Source organism: Patagioenas fasciata, chromosome 1 (assembly GCF_037038585.1).
Source record: "Patagioenas fasciata isolate bPatFas1 chromosome 1, bPatFas1.hap1, whole genome shotgun sequence".
NCBI classification, from domain to species: Eukaryota; Metazoa; Chordata; class Aves; order Columbiformes; family Columbidae; genus Patagioenas; species Patagioenas fasciata.
Genome location: NC_092520.1, coordinates 31,229,733 through 31,257,569, shown reverse-complemented (window position 1 = coordinate 31,257,569; position 27,837 = coordinate 31,229,733). Strand labels below are relative to the sequence as shown.

The window sequence follows — 27,837 nt, the reverse complement described above, 5'->3', positions numbered from 1 at the left end:
TAGTCATTAAATGTAGAAATATGAAGTTATAAATAGATTTGACATGTTTTTCAAATAATTTTATCAGGCTTTGTTTTTCTTTCATTTTTCTTTATAGTTTAAGGCAAGTTAAGTGAATTAAAAATGCGTGGCCACACCTTCAAAACTGGGTAGCCTGTTCACTTACGCTGCTGAGATAATAAAATTTTAATATTGTGTGAGAAAAAGCACATAAAACTCTTTCCGTAAACTTAATGATTCCTCTATAAAGCTCAGCTATACCTTCCTTCAGCTGAACCAAAACACCTTAGAGTCTTTCCCTGAGATGTAACTGAAGGCTAAGCTAAGGTTTGCCCTTGCAATTGAGGGAGGCCAGTAGTGTTACCAGCAATCCTCCACATGATGTGTAATAGCATATTTAAAGTACTGTGACTTGACTGCGTCTGCACCCGAAATCTACAGAAAATATCTCAGCTGAACTTCTTCAGAGCAGTAGTTTGTTTAAAGTTATGCATTAATAAAAGATAACTGGGCTTTCTGTATTCCATTGAATGATAGAACAGATTTAGAAATAGTTTTATATTAACAACTTCTTTGGGAGCTTTTTTGGTTTTATGTTGCTCTAGATGGATGCAAGTTGTCAAGGTGTTCTATTTTATATGTACTTTATGCACAGTTATTGAATTTGAAGAGCTATTTCACTGTAAAGTCACTGAACAATATTCATAGATACTTTTTATCTGTTTTGATTTTGTTTTTTAAGAAAAGGATGAAGAAACAAAAGCACTTGAAGCACTTCTTTCTAATATAGCCAAGCCAGTGGTAAGTAAATAACAGTTTTCATAAAATCAGAAGTTATCTGTTGCTAGTTTATACAGTTACACCTCCTTCTCTCTCTCAAAGTTTAAATGAGCTTTAACTTCCTGCACTAAAGAAAACTCACTTAATTTCCAGTCACTGAAATGTAAATGACCAGAGTAATTTTCAGTATATTAACATTTATGAAGCTAGAATTGTCTTGATACTTTTTTTTAATGGAATTCTTCTCGGCCACTCTGTGAAATCTCAGCATTAAAATAATTTTTAAAAATATAAATAGAAAGAGCTTGTAATGTTGCCAGTAACATAATGATGATGCTTAACATAATCTCTTATTGTAAAATCTGTTCTCAATTTCCTGTAACACTGTTTAGTTTTAACTGTTCAGGAAACAATTTTACACACCAGGTATCTGTAGGCGTAAGAGAATCCTCCTCAGGTTTTGCAAACCTCACCAAAAATGAGGTGTTATTTAAAAAGTAAAGGAAAACTATAGCAGATTTCTCCAAGAATCTCTGACACTTCCAGGGAAGAGAGTCAGCATTCACCAAGGAAAGTGACAGTCAGCAAAGGGCTTCTGACTGACTTGCTTGAAAAATCTACCAGTTTCTTTTCAGTTATTGAATTGTAATTTGTAACCTCTGTGTAGAGAATCTGTAAAACACTGTTGCCAAAGGTAGCAGTTTGTTTCATCTTAGAAAAGACTTGTTTTCTTTTATCATCTGGACCTTCCCTGGTCCTAACCCTTCTTTGAGGATTTGCGCAGCTTTTCCAAAAATCTGCACCTCAGTCCACCAGCTTGTTTGAGTAAAAACTGTCTGTGTTCCCTATTACAAGCTACAAAAAGTCCATGCAACTGAAGCTCCAGGAGGAGCTTGCCATGGGTTTGTCTGGTCAATTGCTTCCTCCATAATCAGGCACCCTGCTCTTCATTCTTTGTCCTCAGCTTACCACACCACCACACACACTCTTCACATAACTAATAAAGAAGATAAAAGTTTTATGGAAGGAAGGACATACAGAGAAAAGAAGATGAAGAACGAAAGAGGCTCAGATGATCATTGGACTTTCAACATTTCCCTTTGTCAGCTACATAACGTCTACCTTTCACCTCCCAGACAACCTGGCCCCGGTTTTAGCTCCTCAGCCTGGTGAGGAGAGGCTGAGAGCTGGGGCTGTTCAGCCTGGAAAAGAAAAGACTCAGGAGAAACTTATCAGTGTGTATAGATATCTGCAGGCTGAGCGCAAAGAGGATGGAGTAAGGCCCTTTTCGGTGTGCTCAGCATCAGAACCAGGGACAACGGGCACAAACTGAAGCACAGGAGGTTCCCTGTAAACATCAGGAAACACTTTTTTACTGTGAGGATTACTGAACACCAGCCCAGGCTGCCTGGAGAGTTTGTGGAGAATCCCTTTTTGGAGATATTGAAAAGCTGTCTGGATGTGGTTCTGGACAGCTGGCTTTAGATGACCCCACTTGAGCAAGGGGGTTGGACCTCCAGAGATCCCTTCCAACCTCAACCATCCTGTGATTCTACAGTGCTCCAAGGGCTGAGCAGGGATTGTAATTGTAATTACAGAGGAACTCCTGAATACTTGGTGTCCTACTGTGTCCAAGCTTCAAAATAGGTTAACATGTCTTCAGTGCCCCTGTGTCTTTTGTGGCTAAGCGGCATGAAGGCAGAATCTGTCTGAATCACATGCTATAAGAAAGGGTTGAGAGGGCTGAGATGAAGAAATGGAGAGGAGTTAGCTGATCCTAGCTGCTGCTGTGGCATAGATAGTAGCTGGGACAATCAAGTTCAGTAGATCTTAACAAGATGACCTTGGCAATTGGAACTAATGGAGGGCCAATAGACAGAATTTTTGGAGAAGAAACTGAGACTGAAAAGAAAGCTTAGGGAGATTAAGGTGTGAGAGAGAAAGGAAGGGAGAGAAGAGACAGCTCTGACAGGGAGGCCAGGTCTGAAGGGCAACCAGGATTTGAAGGATCCTGAAATATAATAGGTGAGGAGTGTAAAATGAGAAAATGAGACCAGGAACAAACAGAATATTAGGTGTGAACTATTGGAAGAACAAGATGGAGAGCAAATACCTTTCCTGTTTGTTATTTTTACAAGCAGACTGATAATGAAAGGGTGACGGGACTCTGAATGTCTTGTTAGTAGGACTGGGAATGGTGGGGATAGTGGGCAGTAGTAGCAGGAGACAGAAACTGCCTGAGAAAGATGAAGATCAGTGAGACAAGTATACCAGAACTTTTTTGAGACACTAAAGGGCAGAAGTCCAGGATGGAGTAAACAGGGACTACTGACTGAAATGAAGAACCTTTGATTAGGACCAGCAGGAGAAAAAGGGTCAGCAGGGGTTATGGCTGTAAGAAATTAATGTAAGTCTACATCTGATAGCACCGATCTTTACCCAGGAACTAGAACATAATCCAGCTTTTCCACATCTCATCTATCTTCTGACAGCAAGTACCTGCTAAAGTCCTACCAGCAGAGGTTTTGTTTTACTGCCTGTTGTTTCACTGCCCAGCTGTGCATCTCAATTCCACAGATATTAGCAAACTCCTATAGCTATCATTGTTAGGTCAAGCAGTGGAGACTTGTGCAGTGGATCTAAAGGCTCCAGGCTTGCTGTAGGATGATGCTAGAAAGAATTTAAGGGAGTCATTTCCTATTAGATATGTATATAATAGAAATAATGTATATACACACATATTCAAGGAAAATAAGCATCAAAATCCTATTAGGAGAATTCTGTTCTCAAAGTGAAACAGGAAAAATTTCATAGTAATGCTGGTCCATTGTGTTTAAGATTACAATCACCTTTGGTAGGGTTTTTGGAATGTATTTTTTTTTTTCTTTTTTTTAAACACAGCAACATACTGTTCTTTCTGTATGGTCCCTGCCATTCACTGTGTGAAACATTTGTGCTTTGGGAATGGATCAGGCCTAAGCAGCTGAAGGAATGAGTGTCTTTCACCCCTTTTGACTCTAAGTTATGAGAGTCCGTCCCAGCAAGGGTGTATGTGCCTAGTTTAGCCATGTACTGCATCAGAATGGATGAAGAAACAAATTTTGCTGCAAGGTTAACCTACTGCAAGATACTGTCACTAGGGCATGCTGAACACCAGCGTTCTCAGCAACCCTCACATCATGAGTGCCTGCTATGCCCTTAACTTGGTGAGAATGCGGATGATCCTTTCTGTCCTGACTGGAAGTAGAGGGACTAGTTCTCTACCAGAAGTGTGCACCATCCTCTGGAGGTCAGGACATACAGGATGCTGTCCCAGTCTGGGACTGTCACCAGGGACTGCATTGCCAAGGAAAATGGGAACTCTGAGCATCTTGGGGTGGTTAGAGTGAGACTGTGAAAAGTGTGATCAATAGGTTGTGTCTTCTGCTGTGCTGCTAATGACTTACGAAAAGGCAATGAAGTGTCATTACTGTCTTGTTTTCTTTCTCTTCCTTCCAACTTTAACACTCAACCATCCATGCCTTTTAGGCAAGCACACTACCTCCCCTCCCCACCATGCCCTTACTTGAATGTCACTGCATGTAGCTGTGTGCCTACAAGTGATCTCTTTGCAGACCTCAGAAGACATCACAGGCTTAGACAGTGGTAGTCTGCTACAGACTATACAGCGTACACAAGGCAAAAAGCCAAACTTCCAGCACAACAGAGAGAGGCTTATGCTTTGCGAAGGCAAGGGACTGTCAGGGCCGTGGGTGGGTGGAAGACTGGCTGATGTTGCAGCCTGGGGGAGTGTGATATGATAAGAGAAAGGGAAGCTGTGTTACCTACTTAGGCCTTGCAGGATGAGAAGCAACCCTCCCACAGTTTCTCCAAGGAAACATTTTCCTCACCCTCCCACAAGTGAAACAGGAGATTGTGTTTTATCACGCCTTCAGGTTTTAGTTCTCATCAGAAATATCCCTGTATGTTTTGGATTAATGTTTTGCTTGAAGCATTCATTGTGGGGATTGTGCCGTGATGCTGCTCTGGATGGATCATCAACAACCTGTTCCCTGGTTGAACTTCAGTGCTGGCACAGGCGATGCTGCATACTGGCTGTGGTGGTGGTCAGATGATCAGATAATCACACAGATGCTGTCCAGTGCAGTGTCCATTGCACCATCTCCTGCTCCCAAAAACCCAGAGTAGTGCTGAAGGCTGTGGCCTGTCCTAGGCTGTCCCTTGTCTTAATGCCCACGTCCAGGGCACCTACGTCTAAATCAGGTGTTGGGCTCCATGGTGTGCTTGCATTCACACAGCTCTTTCAGTTCCGTGCAATATGGGCACATCAGCTTTGCTGCCTCTAGATTCCCATTAGATGTTTTTACAAACATGTTCTCATTTTCTTAAACTTTTCCATGTATGGATCCCCTATTCTTTCATACATGGCAGCGTTAAGTCAAGTTGGTAATGCAGTACTGCCACCAGATGACTCCTCTCCTTAGGGAGGTCTTAAACTGTCTGTACCCAGATGCAAGTTGGAGTGGTTTTGCAGATTGCACCATGCTGAGTCCTCATGTCCACCAGCTGTCATGTCCATTCACCAAATAACAAAGAAAGCAGAACAGAAGGAGACCTGAAAAATCAAAAGCAAAATGAAGAATGGAGCAGAAGGCTGAGTATTTAATAATGAGAGACAATAGGAACTCAGAATTTGAGGGCTGGTTACATAGCATGTAAGTCCGTTGGGAGGGCATAATGTTTTGTGGTTTGTGCATATTCTGTGTATGCTTTTGGGCTTTTAGAATGTGATGCACTTCACTTTGTCCCTTATTAATAGTCATTTGAGGAGGAATATAGCTGGACCTAGTCTTGTCTTTAAGAATCATTCTCTTAGCTGGAAGTTGAGTCTGAAAAGCAGTACCAAATGTTTTATAAATTAGTTGAAAGGGACTTAAATTACATTCTCTGCTTCTCTCTTGTCAGTGCTTGCAGCTGTGATTTTATTTATTTATTTATTTATTTAAAGCAACTGAGAGTGGTTGAAAATACTCATACACCTATAGGTGAATTTACTGAAAAGCTCCAGAACTTTATAGAATATGTACCATCGTATATAGTGTAGGTCCAGGAGAAAAACCTTTATATTACTCAGTCCCACTCCTACTACGTCTCTTCTTTTTGTCTGATTACTGACTCCTCACACACAAGCTGCATTTCTGTGGACCCCACAGTTACCCCTCCCATTCTCTGGGTTTGCAGAAATGAAGAAGGTAGCAGCTTCAGGGGGATTCAGGTGTTTGAGGGACAGGGTTGGAAATTATTTCCAGTATTTATACCTGCCAGAGAGTTAAGTGTTTTAACTTTGGTTCTGTTCTTCTACCCATGAGCACCTTCTCGTAGGTCCTTCGGTACCTGCCTCTTAACGCTTATCCCAAGTGCTCCTCAGCAGGGCTTACTAGTTTAGGCTTGGTTTCTCGGAGCTTCCTGGTTTAATGTGAGTGTACGTTGCTGGCAGGGAACCAGTGGTTTAACCTGACTACCTGGTTTATTGCAGACCACCTGGTTTCATGGGGTGCCATCTATGGTGCCGGTGACTGGTGTGGGTTGTAAATTTTCTGGTCCAGCAACTGAATTACTTGAGATGGATATGGATTTCTGACTTGTTGCAAATGCGGGATGGAAATGACTGTTAAATGCTTTTTTTTCTTTCTCATGTTACATTTTACAGTTTTAACTTCTATATCCACCAATAACAGAGCAGTGCCTGACTTTGAGATTTCCTGATAGATTTTTTCTTTTAATATATTTTTGTCTTTAATCTTGTTACCTGTTTTAGTTTCATCTACTCTTTTAAGTTCTCCTGTATATTCTGTTAAATTGTAGCTTACTGGCTAACATTTATTCCTTTTCCCCATAGGCATGTGTGTGCATATGTACATATAAAGGATTTATATAGCTTTTGTACATTACAGCTTTTATGTACCATAAGGTTGTCCTTAATTCCCAGCTTCTACAAATACTTTTCAGTTTGCATTTCTGAACAAGTTCAGTTCCACTGACTGTTGCATTTAAGCTTTGACAAACTGACCACAGCAAAGCTTCAGCTCTTCATAGTATTCTTTAGTCACATAACTCTGATTACACAAAGTAAAACAACAAGAACAACCTACATAGTCACTCATTTTTATCTTGGTATAAAATACTGCTTCATTGTGTTATAGTTACTGTGCTAATAGTTGGCATCTGTTATTGTAGAAGTCTTATGGAAGGTTTTTGTGAGTTGAACAACAAACATAGCCCTGGGAGAGTAACTCAGGACAATAGTTTTTCATCCAGTCAGAGATTTAAAGAACATTTCACCCTGTTCTCTGTTTATACTTGTTGGTAAATAATGATTTCCACTAATACTGTGGGTTTAATTTTACTTGTCAAAGCCCTCTGAGTTGTCTGTTACTCTGTAATGTTGCCTTTAATCTCCCACTCTTCCTATTCTCTGTGTAGTGAACAGTTGAAACCTTTGATCTTTTAACATTCCAATAAAATGTAATGCCACCTTTCGCTCATACCAACTGCATTACTTCTCCAGTGTAAAAGTAGATAGACTAAGATGTATGAAGAGAAATGTACCCTGTCAAGTCTGCAGTTTGACATTAGTAAAGCATTAGATGGGATGTTTTGTGCAGTTCTGGGCAAAGCACTAAAGACAATGAAACAGTAGGAGACAAGGAAAACAGTCAGAATGATCAGAGATTCGGATAAGTGAGGCGAGAGAAAAGTGCTAAGTGTCTTCAGATACATAAGAAAGGAAGAGAAGATCTAATGTTCAACACCATGGTGGCTAGGGCAGGTAGGCTTAGCTGGTAGTAAGAGAAATGCTGCCTGGTTATTAGGGAAATATTTTCAACTGTTAGAAATCGTGGAATCACAGAACAGTTTGAGTTGGTAGGGACCTTTAAATGTCATCAAGTCCAACCCCCTGCAATGAGCCTTGAATGTCTCCAGGGATGGGGCACCTGCCACATCCCCGGGCAACCTGGAACAGTGTTTCTGTACCCTCATAATAAAAAAATATCTTCTTTGCATCTAGTTTAAGTCTACCCTCTTTTAGTTTAAAATCATTATCCATTGTCCTGTTGCAACAGGCCCTGCTAAAAAATCTGTCCCTGTTTTTCATATAAGCCGCCTTGAAGTGTTGAAAAGCTGCAACAAGGTCTCCCTGAAGCCTTCTCTTCTCCAGGCTGAACAACCCCAACTCTCTCAGCCTGTCCTCACAGCAGAGCTGTTCCAGTCCTCTGATCATTTCATGTCCCTCCTCTGGTCCCTCTCCAACAGGTCCATGTCTTTCATGTACTGAGGCTCCAGGGCTGGACACAGGACTCCAGGTGGGGTCTCACCAGAGCAGAGCAGAGGGGCAGAATCACCTCCCTTGACCTGCTGGCCACGCTGCTTTTGTTGCAGCCCAAAATACAATTGGCTTTCTGGGCTGTGAGCACACATTGCCGGTTCATGTCCGATTTTTCATCCCCCAGTACCCCCAAGTCCTTCTCTGCAGGCCTGCTCTCAATCCCTTCATCCCCCAGTCTCTGTTGATATTGGGGGTTGCCCTGACTCAGATGTAGGACCTTGCACTTGCCTTGTTGAAACTCATGAGGTTTGCATGGGCCTACTTCTCGAGCTTGTGCAGGTCCCTCTGGATGGCATCCTGTCCCTCAGCATGTCAGCTGCACCACTCAGCTTCATGTCATCCACAGACTTGCCGAGGGTGCACTGTCTGTGTCACTGATGAAGTTATTACACAGTACTGGTCCCACTATGGACCCCTGAAGAACACCAGTTGTCACTGATGTCCATCTGGGCATTGAACCATTGACCACTGCCCTCCGTATGCAACCATACAACCAGTTCCTCATCCACTGAACAGTCCACCCATCAAATCCATATTTCTCCAATATAGAGAGAAGAATGCTGTGGGGGGACCATGTCAAAAGGCCTTACAGAGTCCAGATAGATGATGTCTGTACCTCTTCCCTTGTCCACGAATGACAAAGTAGCTAAACATAGGAACAGATAATCTTGAAGTGGACCTACTGCTCCTGAAGCATAGTAGTCCTTCAGGAAACTGCACTCCTTTTCTTCTGTGTGCCCTGCCATTTTCTGCAGCCCAGAAGGGTGGAACTAAGATTGTCTGAGAGGGAGCTTTTACTACCCCAGATGCTTCCCACAACTCTGAAGACTTTCAGAAATGCTAGAATTGTACTGAGGTGATTGTAGTTAGTATTAGTGGAGTTTGTGACTGCATCAAGATCGTAGTGGAATTTCTCTTGCCAAACTTTGAATTGTTTTTCCAAGAACTTCAGTGGGTAATCTTGCTAGTATTAGATCTATTTCAGGACGTGATGTACAGTCCTGTTAGCATGTAAGGGCTTAGTGACATTATTTTCGAGACACTGACATTCATCTGGTTTAATTTTCCTACTTTATATTTTCAATAAGTTTCTTCCTCTTCTTCATTATTGAAGTTGACCCTTTCAGGTTCTTGGTTCAGTAGATAACAATTTAAGAGCTCTAGTTGTGAAGATAGCATTTTGATTCTGGTACTCTGGTAATAGAACTCCAAAAGCAACTGTTCCCAAAATAGATATATGTTACAGTTATGTTGTAAAACTACTAATTCCATATCATGTGTTTTCTGTTTTGTTATGAAATGATTGGAAATAGTAGGTGCAACACACAAGCCACAATGGCAGACGTTCAACATTAATAAACACCCACAAATATCTAGACTTCCTTCTGTAACATCCTAAAAATTTGTAATCACATGCACACACCCATGCACTCACCTACAGAAATACAAGCATCCCCAGCCCCTTGCTCTTCTGGGAGCATGGGTGCCCCTAAAACTGCATATCTCCAGTGTAAGAAGTGGGTGCTTTACTTTTGTCTGTAACGGTCTTGTTTCCTAGAATGTGGTGTTCCCTGCAGTCTGCTAACGCACAGGCTGATGAGAAAGCTCCTCAGCAGGTCGCATGTGCCCACCCCAGCTGTGGGTCCCTGTCTGCTTCCCCCAAACTGCTGTCGCACCTGCTGGGCTGCAGCTGTCATGGCATCCGACGGGGAGGGTGGATGGAGGCAGCAATGCTGGCAGGGTAGTTTATTTTGCGATGGGCTCCAGCATCTTTTATCCCTGTCATCGAATTTCACAGTGCTTTTGTTCTTCTGAAGCTGATTCCTTCCTTGTTTCAGAAGTGTCTTTAAAATTCCCCACTGGTGGGTCACTGTCTTCAGCACAATGAGTCTGCAGGGGCGAACGCTTCTCAGACAGCGGGAGGTATTGCATTCACACACAGTTTATGTTCATATTTCTGTCACTGCAACTGCTGTTAGCCAGGCCTTTCTGTAAAGGGTGGGCTGTGCAGGCAGACAACACCATAGGAGTTTTTTAGGTTGTTGCCCATATATATGTATGTATATACACATGTACCTTGTGAGCATGCCTTCATCGCAAGTGCCTGAGGACAAAATATATGTTCTAATATTGTGTTGGCTAACAGAGTACTAGATTAGAGCCTCAGGTAGTTGTATCCCTATTAATATTCTGATTAAAAAAAAAATTCTGGGGTAGTTAACCAAATAGTTTCTAATCTAGTGGAGAGTCTACTTGTCGCAGTCATAATTAAATGCCCAAAGCAGAGTTTGTTTATGTACCTGCTACACCAATGCCAGGCATTTTGGAGAAATTTCTGAGCTTCTATGTATTTCATAACCAAGCCAGCAAGAAGGTATTAAAAAAAATATATATATACATATATAGTACCAGTCGTGAAAAGAAAAGAAGTCTGAAACATTGTCATTTAATAAAATGACTGATTCACAATACGTGCTTGCCATCATAAGTGATACAGTAATTTTTATGTAGCCCACTAGGTGGCATTCATTACTTTGGAGTTTGCTTGCACTCAGCCCTGCGTCCTGGGATTGCAGTTTTCTCACGAAATTTCTTAGATTTCCAGATTGATTTCATCTGTAAAAACTAATTAGCAGCTACTAGTATAAATGCTCTAATATGCTAGTGCTACATGATTTTCTTCTCTTTCATTTGGTCCTATGTGGCAAAGCAACATTTATATACAACAGCATTTAAATGGCAGAGGTCTCAAAGTTGTATTTCTACAGGTGTCAGACATTCAGGCAAGAACAGCACTGCTTATGTGGTCCCCTCCATCCAGTGATACCAGAGAAGATGCTGACAAGAATGACATAGCAGATGTTTATACTTACGAAGTACTGATTTCAAATACCGGAAAGGATGGAAAGTACAAAACTGTATATGTGTATGTATTCATTATTTTGATTTAATTGCTGTTGTATTGAATTATGTGGCTTAAAACCTCTTTAAAAATCTGCCTGTTGTCCAGCAATCTAAGTAATTAGCAGTTTTGTGCAACTTCTCTTTAGAAACAAACTACTTTTTCAGTAAAATTGGTTCTGTTTTAATGGTGAAGTCTCCAGAATCAATTAGAATTTAGAGACTTTGTTCTTACATGTTGGAAGTATGTTTTAATATAACTTAGCTGCATTTCAACCAGCTGCACTAGAAATTATGGGTTCTTAGTTAGTGAGATAGACAGGTAGTGAGAAACACAAATTGTATTTGCATTTACCTCAGCACATGCTTCTTCTCCCAATGGGTTTATCCCTCCCTTTCTTGAAAATGCTCTTGGTAAGAGACAGTCTTAAGATATAAAATAAAGTAAGCAGATTCACACAGAACACACCTCTAGCAGCAACAAAACAAAACTCTTCAATTGTTTCATTCCTAATACAGTGGTTTTCGATCATTCTTTTGCAACTTGGAGAAATATAACAGAAAATATACCATTAAGGGTATAGAGCACTCTAATAATTATAGATATTTTTATTTAGCTAGTTTATCTTAGTTACCTTCTGTGGATTTCATAGTAGTACATGAAACAGAAGCTGGGTATCCCTGTCTTAGAAGCTTACAGGAAAAGAAATGAGCTTTGCTAATGTAATCTGATGTCAGTAAAAGCAGATTATTAGATGTCACTGAGGTGACTTTTCTGTTTACTGGGCTGTAAGACACCAGTACTTCAGTGGTTTTGATAGAATAAAATACATGCCTACACATGCAGCTGATCTTACTGAGTAAAAAGCAAAATAAGTGTTCTTCAAACAAAGAAACAGAGCAACAACAAAAAAACAGGGTAAAACAACAGGAATCAAATGCGAGAAGCCCCTAAAATTAAAAGATAAATGCGTTTTCACTTTACTATATTTAGCAACAGAAACAAGCTGTTAGCAAATTATTTCTTAGAAGGAGTGTTAGGTGGATGGGTTAGATGATGTATGCCTTTTTATAAATGTATGGGATTCTGAAACAGTCTGTTAAACCAAATCATATCTCTTTCCAGTGGAGAAGAAAATAAAGTTACTGTAAATGATCTCAGGCCAGCAACTGATTACCATGCAAAGTGAGTATCTCCTCCCCTCTTCATTAAATTCACTTCAAATGTTTCAAAAGTTTCATTGGATCTGTGGATTTGCCTAAGTCTTCAGAGATTCTTTAGCACGTCTCACCCTCATTTCAGTCACAAATCAACATTTTTGGCTTAGCCGACCACTCAGTCCATTTTGGAGAACAGAAGATCGATGCGTCCTCATCCAGCGTCCGTGCTCTTTACTTCTCATGTTGTACCAGAACAGTGACATTTTTCTGTCCCTTGAGCCAGGCACAGGTGTTGCTTGCTTTCTCAGTTTCCCAGAAGTGGCAGAGGGAGGTTCCTGGCCCAGGAACGTTCTCACCGCTGGCCACCTGAGGGTCGGGTTATGCTGCTTTCGCTTTGCTCTAGGAGACCAGTGAATCTGACCCCGTATACATTATTAAATAGGCCCCCAGCTCAATGTAATTCTGCCCTTCTAGCAGAATTTGCTGTTTTGCTATGTCCTACTGAAGAAATAACGTAGGATTGGAAAGATGTGGTTAGGTGTTCTTCTTCCCTCATTTTTTACATATTGGAGGGTTGTCTTATTTTTTGGTTTAAAACAAATGGTATGAATACAAGTTTATCAATACATGACATTGTGAAGGCCACCCTAAAAGTACTGCCTTTTCAAGAAATAATTGCAAGTGGAGAGTGCAACTTCAGGATGTGAAGGATTTGCCTCGTCACTGTGTGGAGAACCCCAAGACTCCTGAGTACTGACTGACCAGGGAACCAATTTAGAGGCAGCTAGTAGGAAACACAGGGAACAGAAGTATATCTGCGTAAGGATGCAAGTCAGAAAAGCTGTGCCTCTTTCCACATGAGCTTTGCAACATCAGCAGAGGGGAGGAGGAGGGTTTCTGTTGTGTGGGTCTTTTGACTAGCTTTTGCTCATATGGGAGAGCTAAATTCCTGGTTGTCGGTGTGAGGGGGTCTGTACCTCCTGGTGCTGTTCTGCAGGGTATTGTCCTCATTGCCAAAGCAGAAGCAGAAAAGGGTTGTCCTGTTCTTCATCACACACCATTTAATTTGGGCCACTGTATGACCTGCAGCACAGCTTCAGGAGAAGGATGAATGAAAAATTGACACAAAGCTCTTCCTATGCTCTTCCTGTGATTTTGTTCCTATTTTTAGTAGCATTTATGCACTTTACCCAATGATGTTTGAGTTGAAAATGCACGGAACGTCAGAACCTATGATTTTTTTTTCCTGTCTACGTCCTTTTTTTTTGTCAGGCTACATTCAAACTCTTTCTTACTTAATCCTGATCATTGTAGAGAATGCATGGCCATAGATGGCTTGGCCATCTAAGCTCTTCCTGAACTAGGAGTTAAACAAAATTCTGCCAGTGCAGACACTGCCCAAAATCAATGAAAACCAGAAAGGCTGAACTAGAGAGATAACTGACTGATTACATATTTGCAACTCTATGCAAGGACAAACAACTTTGTGTGCAATATTAGTCACTGTTCAAATGTTTCCCTTGCCCTGTACATGAAATCTGTAAAGCCAAATTTCCTGTGACTAGCTGTTCATGCAGCGAGAAAATACAAGGACTTTCACATCTTCATAAGCAGACAGCCTACATCTTATGCCAGTGATCGGAGGGAAACGGTTTTAGGGGTTCTGTTTTTTTCTTTTAAAGGAGCAGGTGAATCACAAGAAAGTAAATGTGCAGGTTCACCCAAGGAGGAGACAAGGCATGGCCAAACAGCTAAGGAGGGTGCAGTGGCAGAGCACAGGGGGAGGCCAGATAATGATGCTGGACTTAATTTTGGAGAAAAGCTATTAGAAGAAACATTTGTCTTAAAGACAGAAGCAAGAATTCACTCTTCTGAAGTACCTAGAGAGTTAATTTGTAGCCTTCCTAAAGGAAAGGACAGGGTGAACAGATTCAGCAAGGTCTTGATGCAGTGCAGAAGGTACTCTGAAAATGTATCAACAGCTTCATTGTGCTCAACTGATGAAAGTACTTGCAGAAGAATTATTCATAATATCAGTTAATATGTCTGCAAGAGATAATGAGCCTGCAAGATGTTACCATTATTTCCCAAAGTACAGCAAATAACAGACATATTTCAAATATAATTGTGAGACTAAAGCTGACTGATGGTAATGACGTACATCCAAAGTAAAGGACTCTTGCATTACTTCTATTGACCAAGATGCTTCAACCAGTTATTTATTTATAAGAGTGATATTTTAATATTGAGGTAGCAGGGCAGCAACTTAGTTCTGAATACTCAGTTTTCTTTAGAAACTGTATGTACAGATTTTGAAGCAAAATGTTATTGGCTCTTTTCTACTTTAGAGTCCAAGTAGAATGCAACTGTGTAAAGGGGAGCCCTTCGGAAGCAGAGAGTTTTACTACATTGAGTTGTGAACCTGATACTCCAAATCTGCCTAGGATAACTAATCGGACCAAAAATTCTCTTACTCTGCAGTGGAAGGTAAGAATTGTTTTAAAACTTTTGAAATAAATATTTTAAACTCTTCATAATTGTTTCAGATTTGTCAATAAAATGCCAGTTTGTTGAAATGGAACATGTTTGTCAGACACACTCATTTCAGTCACAGTTCTGTGACTGAACAGTACAGTATGTGTACTGGGTTAAATATGGACTTCAGTAAAAAGAGAGATTCCCAGAAAAGCAAGAAGTCTTTGTAGATAAAGTTACTGAGCTCTAATGTGAGACAGTGGTTTGAGTTCCAGTCCTCTACTGTACTGTGGAACTCATTTCCGTTCTCTGTACTGAATATCAGCTTATTTGTGCAAAGCAAATGAAGTGGTCTGGAAAGACTGACATTTAAGCAGACCTGCAATCTAGCTGCACAGAAAAATTCTGTAGCATTTTACAGTGCTGCCAGAATACTTTTTCAAGGTCTAAATTACAAAACAAAACCAGAAACATGATACAAACACTCATTGGATGGAGACTGAGCTAGGACCATATTGGCAAATGAAACACCTATATAAGGGGAGCATCATTTGCCCTGCACTGATCTTGTCATAATTCGACCTATACATGTATTTTTTACTTAAGTGGTCTTGTAGCCAGTTGGAGCTCTAATTTTCTTGTTTTCCTGTTGCAGGCATCTTGTGATAATGGTTCTAAAATCCACAGTTACCTTTTAGAATGGGATGAAGTAAGCAAATTATTTTTAATTTTGTGGGGTTTTTTAAAGTAGCTGCATGTGACTCTGCACAGTAAGTGGTATGAAAATTATGACTTCTGTCTAGAGGCATGTGAGAAATATTAAATTCCTGAAGTAATTATGAAATCATGGTTGTTGCCCAAATTTTTTCTTGGGGAACATAACATAACAGGAAATTCCTAATTACATTATTCTACCACTCTTAAAAATAGTTTTTTCACCTGTAGTCCAATACTTCTTTCAAGAGCTGACACTGAAGGATCATTCTCCTGTACCAGTCTTTCTTTTGTGCAAAGCGGGTGGATCTGCTATACCCCTGCAAGCATCTTCCAGTCCCTACCTGGACAGCTGCCTTGAGATGGCAGAGCTGCAGAAGTTTCATGGCTTTTCCTTCCAACCCTGTGGAGCTGGGAAGTGGATAGGAAAGAAAAAAGCCTCTAATTCAATATGTATACAAAGTTACATATATGCTGCTACCTACTAAATATATATACTACTGGCGCACTGTATGGGAGATTGAGATATATTTCATTTCAGTTAATGAATTTACGTCATGTTTGTGTGTTAGTTTAATTGATGGACACATATATAATAGGGTGAATAATATGATTAATGTAATTCCTTTTTAGGGAAAAGGAAATGGAGAGTTTTGCCAGTGTTATTATGGCCAACAGAAGCAGTATAGGATTACTAAACTATCACCAGCAATGGGGTACACCTTTAGGCTAGCAGCCAAAAATGACATGGGAATGAGGTAAATACTACTGTTATATACACAAATATGAAATGCATATGCATGTGTGTGCTTGTTTAGGAAAAACATATGATGCCGTTTAAAGAAACGAGTCTTCTGTCCAGCTGGAATAAAATGGAATATAGAATAATTCATTTGGAATCACAGAATCACAGAATGGTTGGGGTTGGAAGGGACCTCTGGAGATCATCTAGTCCAAGGGTGTCAAACTCATTTTCACTGGGGGGAGGACACATCAGCCTCGCGGTTGCCTTCAAAGGGCCGAACGTAATTTCAGGACTATATAAATGTAACTACTCCTACATAAATGTAACTACTGCTACGTAAATGTAACTACTCCTACATTTATACAGTCCTGAAATTACGTTCGGCCCTTTGAAGGCAACCGCGAGGCTGATGTGCCCCCTCTCCCTGCACCACCCCCCGCCCCGCCCGGTGAAAATGAGTTTGACACCCCAATCTAGTCCAAGCCACCTGCTAAAGCAGGTTCACATAGAGTAGATCACAGAGGAAAGGGACCTACAGTGATTATCTAGTCCAGCTGCATAGTTGATCGCAGTATGTGGCTGGATTGTTTGGTTTGCAGTTTACTCGTGTCCAGTGAACCACTCGACCCTGCCTGAGCACAGGAGGTTAGACAAGATGACCTGCAGAAATCCCTTCCAACCTCAGCTATTCTTTGATTCCCAGCATAATGCATTTTGTCCAGGCATGATATGGCTACATACTACAACCACTAGGTATGTGCGTGCTTGCCATAGAAATGCTACAAATCTCAGCCCCTCTTAGAAGCAGGTAGTGCAGCTACTTCTGCCAGACTCGGCCTCATTTCCTGAGCAGCCTGCTCAGACATTTGTACACGATGCCCCTAGAATGAGGAATACAAGCATGACACAGACAACCTGGCTGCTCTCATGTGAAATCAGCCCAGGCTGTGCTGGCTTTTAGCTTCAGTCTTTGTAGACCTACACTGAAGTTGTTACGTTGGACGTGTTTTCTTCTGCTTATACTTGTAATAGGCTTTTGTGTCTGATGTAATACGCACTACTTCTAAAATTCTGGGGATCATGCTAAAAGATAAGCGACTCAGCTGAAGGGCCAGAATGGAATAGTTGAAATGCTGCAGTCCTCATGCTGTTGCTGTGCTGAGCAGAGGGTACCTCCCGCCATGCTCTCTGCTGCACTTGGGTCCAGGGAGGTTCGACATGGGGCTAGCTCTAAGGTAGCTCCCGAAGCTGGTGTAGCAATTTTCCAGGGCTTATCAGCTCTCCTTAACTTTACAGTTTTAGTGATGAACAGCATAAAGAGGTGTCAATAACTCTGTTGGAACATGAAGTCTGGCAGAACCCATCCTGATACCTGTAGGTGTATCTGTTTTGTGCTCTCTGCTGCCATGTCCCATTGCCCAGGTGTGTCCCTTTATCTAAGGTATCTCACTACCAGGGCTTGTCATCTCTAGAGAAGACTGGCAGTATCCACACTACCTAGTAGCACTTGGATCTTGAGGTCCTATGTGGCATAAAAACAGGACTTCTCTACCCATCAGCCTAAAATTGCTATTTTGCCTTTTTTTTTTTTTAATTTAGTGTTTGAAATATGAGTGTCATGCAGCAACTCACCAGAGTGGTGTTTTTGTAGTGTGAAATAGAGGATGTGTGTGTGTCCTTCAGCTGGCACGAAGAGGTGCTTGAGGGAGCAACACCTGCTTGGACAGGGCTAAAGGATGGTGTAAAAGCATAGGGAGTGCGAATGCTTTGCATATAGTGCAATATAGACGTAGTTCCTATGGCTGGGCCACTATCAGAGGACACTTTAGTGGGCTAGAAAGACTTTCAGTGTGTTCCGACACAGTCTTTATCATGTTACTGCCTTCTGCAGTTTGTTTCTAGAATTATTGCTTCTCTGAGTTGCTCCCAGACTTTGTTTTGATGAGATTTGGTTAGAACTGTTACAAAAATAGACAGGGAGTGAGCTGACAGTTAAGCAGGGCCCAGTGCTCAGGTTGTCTTCCTGTTGCCCTTTTACCTCGGAGTGCAAATGCCCCGTCCAGGAATACCTGCATGTATTACAGATGCCTGCAGTGTAAGCTGGTAGAAGGCACTGATCAGTTGAGTACCCTTCTTAAACAAATCATGCCAAATAGATTTTTAAATCAATACCTCATAGCCTTGTAAAGATGCACTTTATGGTCTTTATGATACTATTTAATTAAGATGTCTCTTGAAATAATATTTGTCAGAGTAGAGTCCCTGATTATTCCTTATGACGAATGTTGAGAACGTTAGGCGTCTGGAGACAGAATTTTGTCTAAATAATTTAATCAACAGGAACAGATATTTTATCTTTGAGTTACTCATATTTCTAAGTTTAATTCTAACCACACATGAAACAGTGGCTAAAAAAAACCTGGAAAAATAAAATCTATTTGAAAGATAGATAGCATTATTGTACTTTCTAAGAGAACTGTTTAAGAGTCATTCAAATGTGAGTATCACTGAACTCTTTTAGTTGATTTCAGTGTATTTTTGAGTGATTCAGTCGAGTAAAGAGATGAAATCGGTTTAAGGTGTGGGGTTTTTTACCATATATTTCCTTGTAAGGTGGCTTCTTCAATAATCTGTTGTGAATAAAGCTAGTATTTGTCTAGCGTCTTTGCATGCTTTCTATTATAAAGTAGTCTGAGTGAGAAAGTGAAGTCAAGATGTCTTTATATTGAGATTTTTCAGGAAAGTCGGGTTCTGACACATGAGATATTTAACTGATACTATTGCTTTAACCATACAGAGAATTTTGTTTTCAGGGCTTCCTGATGCTCACTAAGGTAGTGCCTAGCTCTTAGATTTATGTTAGTTTTATACAGTAAAAAAACTAGCTCATAAGCCTGTGTTTCTTCAGATCTGATGTAGAAGCAGTAAATACCCAAATAAATGCCAGCTGAGAACAGGTGGGTGTTTTTTAGACTCTAGCTGGATACATGTGGGACCATCTGTGAAAGCATAGTACCTGTTTACTGACTTGTGCATCCCTCTGTTTCACAGTAGTTCTTTTCTTGTGACTTTTTTTTTATTTTCATTTCAAGGCTTATCTAAGCATCATCAGATAAGGTTAACAGTTGTGTTAGGAGACTGACTGGTGTACACTCTGCTTCATTTGTTCTGCAATAAGACTTCCGTATTGGCAGCTCTTAAAGTAACGTAACATTAAATGAGGCTATTATTCTATTATTTTCTGAATCGCTAGAGAAACTAGTGCTTCACTGGATACTTGAAGCATATAATTGCTGCCTGGGAAGCAAAAGTTTTTTGGGGTCTTCCCATATATGCTTTTATGTCTTCATGTTTTCATTTTGAATAGGAGAGACACTGTGGTATTAGTATACTACTGCATATAGAGCTCTATTGTTTTAGAACGACATAATATGAAAAAGCAAAATGTTTTCATTAGCGAAACATTGTAATTATACAAAAGAATCTTTCAATGTTCAAATGTTTTGTTACTGACAGACTCATGGGCAAGTCAACTGCATGTACCACCTTGCAATTTCCATTTGCACACATGTCCAAGAAACTGTCATAGCTGTGTTTAGTAAGAATTATGTTTTTCTAGGTATTCTTTATTGTGTCTAGTTAGTTTACATACTGTCTATTTTAAACAGTGATTTTAGTGAAGAAGTCCTGTATCATACCTCAGGCACTGCCCCAACAACACCAGCAAGTCCTTTGCTGATGAATGCTGGAGTTACTTGGTTATCCCTACAGTGGACAAAACCCTCAGGAACACCATCAGATGAAGGAATCTCATATATATTAGAGATGGAGGATGAAAACTCAGTAAGTTTACAATACTTATTCTCAGTAAGAAAAGAGACTACAATGTTTGATACATTATTGTATTAAGTGTAACTGATTACTTTTGACAGAATAGTCTACAAAGAACTGTGTTTTCTGAAATTCAGCTAGTGACTTGTCATTGCTGTGGTCAAGCCACATAGCTTACTCCTTTTTATTGTGACAGTAATTGTTATTAGTATGATTAAGCCCCAGTCCTACAAAGACTTTTAACTTTCTGAGTTTACATCTGAAAGTTAAAGCGGGCAAGAGCTGGATCAAAGTAGTTGCATCATGAATTGTGGTCCCCCCAGATGTCATTTCAGCCTAATTACCTTTGGTTTAAAATTAGTCCTGTTCTACCCTTTGAAAATCTTAGGTATAATTTCTGTTGACACAGTATATGTTTTTCTTTACTGTTCTTTTCCCCTCTTCTGATTGGAGAATGGTTAATTAATTTTCCCCTCTCAAGAGAAAAAATCTTGTGTTTACAGAATGAAGTTACACTTATTACTTTGTCAGAGGAGCATAACAGTTACAGTCTGAAACCATAATTTATTTGTATGAAGTATGTTACATGATCTGGTTTGCAAATATAATGTTTCAAACAATCCTGTTTAATTCTGCAGGGATATGGTTTCAAGCCAAAATACGATGGTGACGATCTTACCTACACAGTGAAGAATTTGAGACGCAGTACAAAATATAAATTTAGGGTAAGATTTTTTCATATATTTGGATTGTGGTTTTTTTTACACCAGAGTATTAATAGTTTGAGATTGACTCAGAAGTGGGGAGGTCCCTTTTTTAAGGAAAACAAAATTCGATGGCAATTTCTTACAGTTTTAATCTATTAAAACTATCAGCGGAACACCTTCTTCATTGATCAGCTCTGCAGAAGGAATAAGAGCCTCTCTCTGCAGGAGCATAACGTAGTTGCAGGTATCTTGAAATTCCACATTGTAAGTCAATGTTCTTGACAGCTGGGTTTTTTTAATTTGGCTTTTGTGTTGCATATAAATGGGTAATATTACTTAGTGTAGCTATCGGGTTCTTTGATAGACTCAAAGCACATTGGGATAAGGAGCAGCTTTGATCAAAAAACATTTGTCAGCGCCGGTACAGAACTGAACCCAAGTTAGTAAATCATTCATATTACCGTGTGCTGAGCCCATTCTAATAAGTATTCAGTGCTGAACTTGTTAGCTCAGGATGGAGTCTGGCTTAACAATGGCTTAACAATGAGATTTTGGCTGTGGTTAAAGGCAAAAAAGCAGCATACTGGCTATGAAAAGGTGGCCAAATAGCCATCAAGGACTACAAGAACCTTGCTAGGACATGCAGAGATGTGGTCAGGAAGACGGAGGATCAGCTAGAACTGAAATTGGCCAAAGATGTCAAGAACAACAAGAAAGGGTTCTTCAGATATGTGAGCAGTAAGCAGAAGCGTGAGGAAGACATACCTAGGCCCATTGTTTAAGCAGGGCAGATAAACAAGTTATTAATAACGTCAGTAAGGCATAGGTTCTCAGTATCTTCTTAGCCTCTGTCTTGACTGGCATAGCTGGACCCCAGATCGCAGGATCCAGTAGCTATGCCAAGGCATCTATCAACCCACCAGCGGCAGAGGAAGGGCTGGGCTGTGGCCTCTTGAGAGGGCTCAGCCCACTGTGACTGGTTGACCAGGACAGAATCCACTCCAGGATGTTAAGAGAAGTGACTGATATTGTTACGAGGCCACTCTCTTTAATATTTAAAAAGTGATGGAGATCAGGAGATATCCCTGATGATTGGAAGAGGGCAAATACCATACCCATCTACAAGAAGGGCCCAAAAGGGGACCCAGGAAACTATAGACCCATTAGTCTTAATTCAGTCCCCAGGAAAGTAATGGAACGAGTCCTTCCAGAAACTGTTACAAGCTAAATGAAACAGGGAATTGGGAAAGCTGAAACAGATTTACCAAGGGCAAATCAGACCTGACTAACCTGACCTCCGTCTACAACCAAGTAACACTTTGAGATGACCTGGGGAGAGCAGTGGATTCTGTTTACCTGGAGTTCTGCAAAGCATTTGATGCTGTTTCCTACAACTGCCTCCTGGACAAACTGGCAAAACAGAAACTGGCTGGGCAGATTAATAGAAAACTGGGCAACAGGCCACACTCAGAGGGTGGTGATCAATGGTTTTTATTCAGGCTGGTAGACTGTCACAATTAGTGTCTCCTAGTGATCAGTGTGGGACCCCACACTGTTCATCTTCACAAGCGATCTACACAATGGGATTGAAAGCATCCTCACCACATTTGCTGGTAACACAAAACTGAGTGATGAGGTGGACGTGTCAGAAGGGAGATCTGTCTTACAGAGACCTGGACAGGCTGGAAGATAAGACTAGCAAGAACAGTATGAAGTTTAACAAAGACAGCTCAGAGTAACCATAGAGCCCAGTACAGGCTGGGATTTTTATGACTGGGGAGCAGCCTTGCTGAGAGGAACCTGGGAGTCCTGGTGGACAACAAGTGGAACATGAGTCAGCAGTGCACCACTGCAGCAACCAAGGCATGCCTGATCCTGGGCTGCATCCACAGGGATGTTACTAGCAGAGGTAAGAGATGTCATCACCCCACTCTACTCAGCACTTGTCAGGCCACACCTGGAATACCGTGTCCAGTTTTGGTCCCCACTATTCAAAAAAAGCACAGGCACACTGGAGGGGTTCCAAAGGAGGGCCGCGAAGGTGGTTAAAGGGCTGGAGAACCTGCCCTGCAAGGAAAGACTGAAGGAGTTAAGTCTTTTCTCCTTGGAGAAGAGAAGGCTTAAGGGGGACCAGTTTTCGAATACTTAAAGAACATCTACAAAGAGGAATGAGGCTCTGATTTCACAGGGAGCCACATGGAGAGAACAAGGGGCAATGTGTACAAATTGCACCAAGGTTTCATCTTGATGTAAGAAATAAATTCTTTACAGTGAGAACAATCCATCATTGGAACAACCTCCCCAGGGACATGGTGGAGTTCCCGTCACTGGATGCTTTCAAGACGCAACTGGACAGGGTGCTAGATAATCTCATCTAGGCTCCCTTTTCCCTGAAGGGTTGGACCAGATGGTCTTTCAGGTCCCTTCCAACCTGGGCTGTTCTGTGTTCTAAGCTGTTCTTGAACAGTTGTATGGTTTTCAAAACAAAGCATGAATCAGAGTCAGAATGATCTCATCTTGGTCTAAAAGGGAAAATGTTGATAGCTTTTGATACCATGTAATGTGGAGAAATTAGGAACTGCTGAAGAACAGCATCTCTGTGCCATATGAAAGGTGTCAGTTTAGGGGTTGGTTGGTTTGTTTTGAGTTTACACTAAAACATATCAGTAGTCCTTTTCAAGTGATAGCAGATATTTCGCACTCTTCAATACAATTACTTTCTTAAGCAGAAAAGGCTATGATAGGTATTAGTCTTATAGTATTTGGATTTTTCTACATAACTTAATATTTAAATAATTTAAAATATATAGTGTATTCCAAGGACTGTACCAAGCTAGGGCTGTTATGGCCACACATGAACTTAAACTAAAGAACAGCTAATTACCTTGGAACTAAATTTTGCAGCATTTGGTTGTAGTTTTCCTTTGAAAGTAAATCTACATGTTAATCATACACATTACTAGTGAATATAGAGTCAACTTAAATATCCTAAGTTTGGCGTTAAAATTAAAAAAAAAAAAAATCAATGCTTATACCCTCTTTTTCTTAACGAAACACTAAACAGAAATCTTTGTTCACCCATTCAGAGAGCATAAAGGAGAAACAAATGTTGTCTTAACCAGGTCATTAATTTTTATTATACAGGAGAAAGACTTAATTAGTAGTAATATTCCTTAAGGCTTTTGAAAGAAGCTTTATAACCATTGGAAACATTATTATAATACGTAAATGCTAACTGTGCCTGTTTATCTTCATTTGTAAGGGCATAAAGACAACCAGATGATTGTTAATCTTGTAAACTGTATCGGGAGACTTAGTGTCTGTGAGACATGTTAGCTCACATTGCCTTTTCTCAGTCTAACATTACTGCTGTCATTTTGATTCTGCTCATTTTTAAAACAAATATAAAAGCCAAACCCCATTTTTTAAGGTTGTTTAATTTTTTGCTGTGAATAAATAGGAATATGTAGCAAAGTAACTGCAGACACAACCAGAAAGTGAAAAAATAGCGGCAATTTGTTTTCCTAGAATCACAGAAAAGTCTGGGTTGGAAGGGGTTTTTCGGGATCATCTGGGTCAAATTTGTGTAGAAAGCAGGGCCTTAGGTTAGGCAATTCACCTCCGTCCCAGCCCTGTCAACGTGAGGCTTCAGTATTTCCAGCAAGGGAGATTCCAGCACTTCCCTGGGCAGCCTATTTTCATAGTGTTTAATTTATTTTCTTATATGCAGCCAGAAAGTTCCCTAACACACTTACACCCATTGTCTCGTCCTGTCATCACAGATCCTTGTGAAAAGAGGATCTTCCTCTCTTAGAAACTGTGATTAGAATCCACCCCCGCCCCCCATGAAACTTCTTTTTTCTAGGCAGAGTAAACCGAAGTTCTTCAGCCTTTCTTCCCAGGTCAGGTTCTCCAACCCTCTAATAATGCTGGCCCTCTTCTGGACTCTCTCCAGTTTCTCAGTGACTCTCTTGAACTGCGAGACCCAGACTGGGTACAGTATTCCAGCCCAAAAAGTGCTGAGTAAACTGGCACAAGCATATCCCTTGTTCTGCTGGCTAAATTCTTGCTAATGCAGCCCATGAAACAACATGCCTTTGCTACTCCAGGGTGCTTTGCTGATTTGTTGGGTTTGCTTTCCACCAGGACCCCAAGGTCCTTCTCAACAGAGCTGAAAAAAGAAAAGCCAACTAACCAGTCAGACCCGGCCTGTGCTGCTGCTGGGATGATTCCATCCCAGGTGCAAGACTTTACATTTACCTTTGTCAAAACTCACACAGCTCTTGTTGCTGCAACCTTACGGCCTGTCTGAGTCAATCTCTCTGTGTATCTCTGCATGTCTCTCTCTGCTCCTAGTTTGGTGTCATATGCAAACGTGGGGAGGGTGCATTCACTCCCATCATCAAGATCACTTCTGAAGATATCGAGTAGTATCTAACATTGTATGGACTTCTGAGGAAATCCAGTCATGAGCAGCTGCCAATTTGCCTTTTAACTATTAACCACCCCACTTTGAGCCCAGTGTTCTACCAAGTTTTCCATACCCATCTTGGGGTCCGTCTGTCCAGTCTGCATCTTAGCAGCTTGTCTGCATGGATGCTGGGGGAGACCATGTCAAATTAAAATTGGGGTAGATGGTGTCCACAGCTCTCCCTGCATCTATTGAGCAAGTTGTTTCATGGTGGAAGGCACTCAGGTTGGTTGAGCATGACTTAACCTTGATAAATCTAATCACCTTCTTGCCCTTCGTGTGCCTGTAAATAACTTCCAGTGACACCTTTTGCCATGATTTCCCTTGGGCTTGAAGAGTTTATATCACCTTTGCTGGTTTTAATACAACTTACCTATATAAGCACTTCTCTATCTCTGAATGTATCTCCTTAAGGGAAGATAAAGTAGTAACATGAGGGCGCTACATAATTAATCCAAATTATTTGCGTTTTTCCAGCAGTTGGTAAAGCATCACTTTTTGCTCATTATTTAGTTACATGAAAATACCATTACCTCAATGGCAAAGGAATTGCAGTTGAAATTTTAAGACTTCCATGTTCCTTCAGTGAAAATTTTAAAATTACCTCTTTGCTGTGTGTCTTTTTCATCATCTTTTGTTTCCATGCTTTTTATAAAAGTTTTTTCTCGTGCATATATTTTGTTATCAATAAATTGCACAACTCCAATTAAAAAGAGCGGTTCTTAGACTGGTTTTAAAAAACAAATGTTCAGATCCTTGACTTGAAATAGAGTGGCTTGTGCTATATTGAGCACCCACAGATTCCATTTATGTCACTGAGATTTGCATGTCCTGATTGCCTTTTACAGTCAGGCAACATTTAAGTATCCTAAGTAGCTGCCTGACTTTACGCACCAGTGTTTAAAATTGGAGGGGTATGGAAGGCTATTTGATTTGTGAATTCACCATTACGGGGGGGGTGGGAGGGTGCTAAATGACTTTTTTTTCCTGGTAATTTGTAGGAATTTTTAATTTCAGTATAGTGATTCTATAACTATGGGACTAATTAAAATATAAATTGAAGGTATATCATAGCTTTAGTTCTTGTTATAATTTATTGTGTAGCTATCTAAGCATACATATAAATTAATTTGACGTTACTATTAACAGTGAATAACATACCACTAGCCAGCGCGTTGATTCTGTTTATAATATTTTTTATGTATTTACATGTCATTGCCTATAAATCAGAAGGGAAAAGCAGTTCAACTGAGACAGTAGAATACCACTAGCCAGCACGTTTGTTCTGTTTGTAATATTTTTTATATGTTTATAGGTCATTGCCTGTAACTCAGAAGGGAAAAGCAGTTCAAGTGAGACAGAATACCACTAGCCAGCGTATTTTTTTCTGTTTATAATATTTTTTGTATATTTACAGGTCATTGCCTATAACTCAGAAGGGAAAAGCAGTCCAAGTGAGACAGTGGAATACATTACTTGTCCAGACAAGCCTGGAGCACCTTCAAAACCCACAGTGAAAGGAAAAATTCATGCACAGAGTTTTAAAATAACCTGGGGTAAGATTGTTATCTGGCTCTGTTTAGAGTATGTTCTCTGTATTTTCTGTATACGTAAATGTATTATATATATATATATATTTTTTATATATATAGAAAGCCAGATTTTACTTCAGTAACAGTTCAGTCAGCCAAGCCATTATGATCCAGTTTCATGGAACTAAGACAAAAAATATTGATTCAAAATACTTAGTGTGGCAGTATAATAGTGTAGTTATGTGGGAAGATAATATACAAATCATAATAGGGACTGTTATTGCAGGGGACTACAATAATTAAAAAAACAGTAGTGTTAATTTGTGTGCTAAGAAGTTTAGTTTCTCTGTCACAAAAAGTAGATGCCACAAAATTCTGGTGTTTTAATCAAAATATAAGATCCAAGTTCAGCCTGTCTCTTCAAAGTGTTTGGGTTTGATAGTTGAATGTTTTTATTCACTAAGGATCTTAAGAAACTTTTCATTAGGCCCATATTTTTTACCCTTATGCTGTGAAACAGAAGGTGAAGAAGTACTGTGTGATGCAGTAGTTTAGCAGAAAACAAGTTAGAAGTTTATTTATTGTCACAGGTAATTAAACTTAGTACCTATTTCTGTTTAATAGTGTATTTAATTATTTTGCCTTAATAATAAGAAAGCTACTTTCAGAGTAAAAGTAAGACTCAGCAAGTGCAGGCTTGCATCTTTCCAGAGTGTCTTGCTACATTGGAGCCTGATGCTTCATCTTTTGTGGATGATACGCAATGTATGAAATTATTAGAAATACCTAATTTGTAAATTCTAAAATATCTACTTATTTATAAAACTTTTAATAGTCATTATTTTGAACAGTAATGCTCTCTTTTTCTTTTCATGAGTGATAATTAATGTGATTTTATTTTTCATTTGGAGTAATTTGTTACCTTCCAAGCAAAAAAAATGCTATGTGCTGTGTAGTGAGTCTCATTTATTTATTTATTTATCTGTCATTTCTTTATCACCATTTGCACATACATAATATAATCTTGTGGCAGCAGTGCCCTTCTGTATTGAAGTATCATGCTGTCTCTATATCTGTCCATAATATTGGTTTGCACAAGATCTTAATTCTCATGTTCTCTAAGTCAGCTCTGA

The 27,837-nt window shown here is 40.1% G+C and overlaps 1 protein-coding gene across 4 annotated transcripts in view; it reads left to right on the top strand.

The window, feature by feature from the left end:
* Positions 1 to 27,837, top strand: part of FNDC3A (fibronectin type III domain containing 3A) — a 121,405-nt gene that overhangs the window by 75,683 nt on the left and 17,885 nt on the right. For all 4 annotated transcript variants that reach the window (XM_065858924.2, XM_065859004.2, XM_065859139.2 and 1 more), the window contains 9 exons: positions 743 to 801; positions 10,936 to 11,093; positions 12,195 to 12,254; positions 14,578 to 14,716; positions 15,360 to 15,413; positions 16,052 to 16,176; positions 19,832 to 20,006; positions 20,633 to 20,719; positions 26,590 to 26,728. In XM_065858924.2, coding sequence (XP_065714996.2) covers positions 743 to 801; positions 10,936 to 11,093; positions 12,195 to 12,254; positions 14,578 to 14,716; positions 15,360 to 15,413; positions 16,052 to 16,176; positions 19,832 to 20,006; positions 20,633 to 20,719; positions 26,590 to 26,728 — 996 coding nt within the window. The remainder of the gene's footprint in view (positions 1 to 742; positions 802 to 10,935; positions 11,094 to 12,194; positions 12,255 to 14,577; positions 14,717 to 15,359; positions 15,414 to 16,051; positions 16,177 to 19,831; positions 20,007 to 20,632; positions 20,720 to 26,589; positions 26,729 to 27,837) is intronic.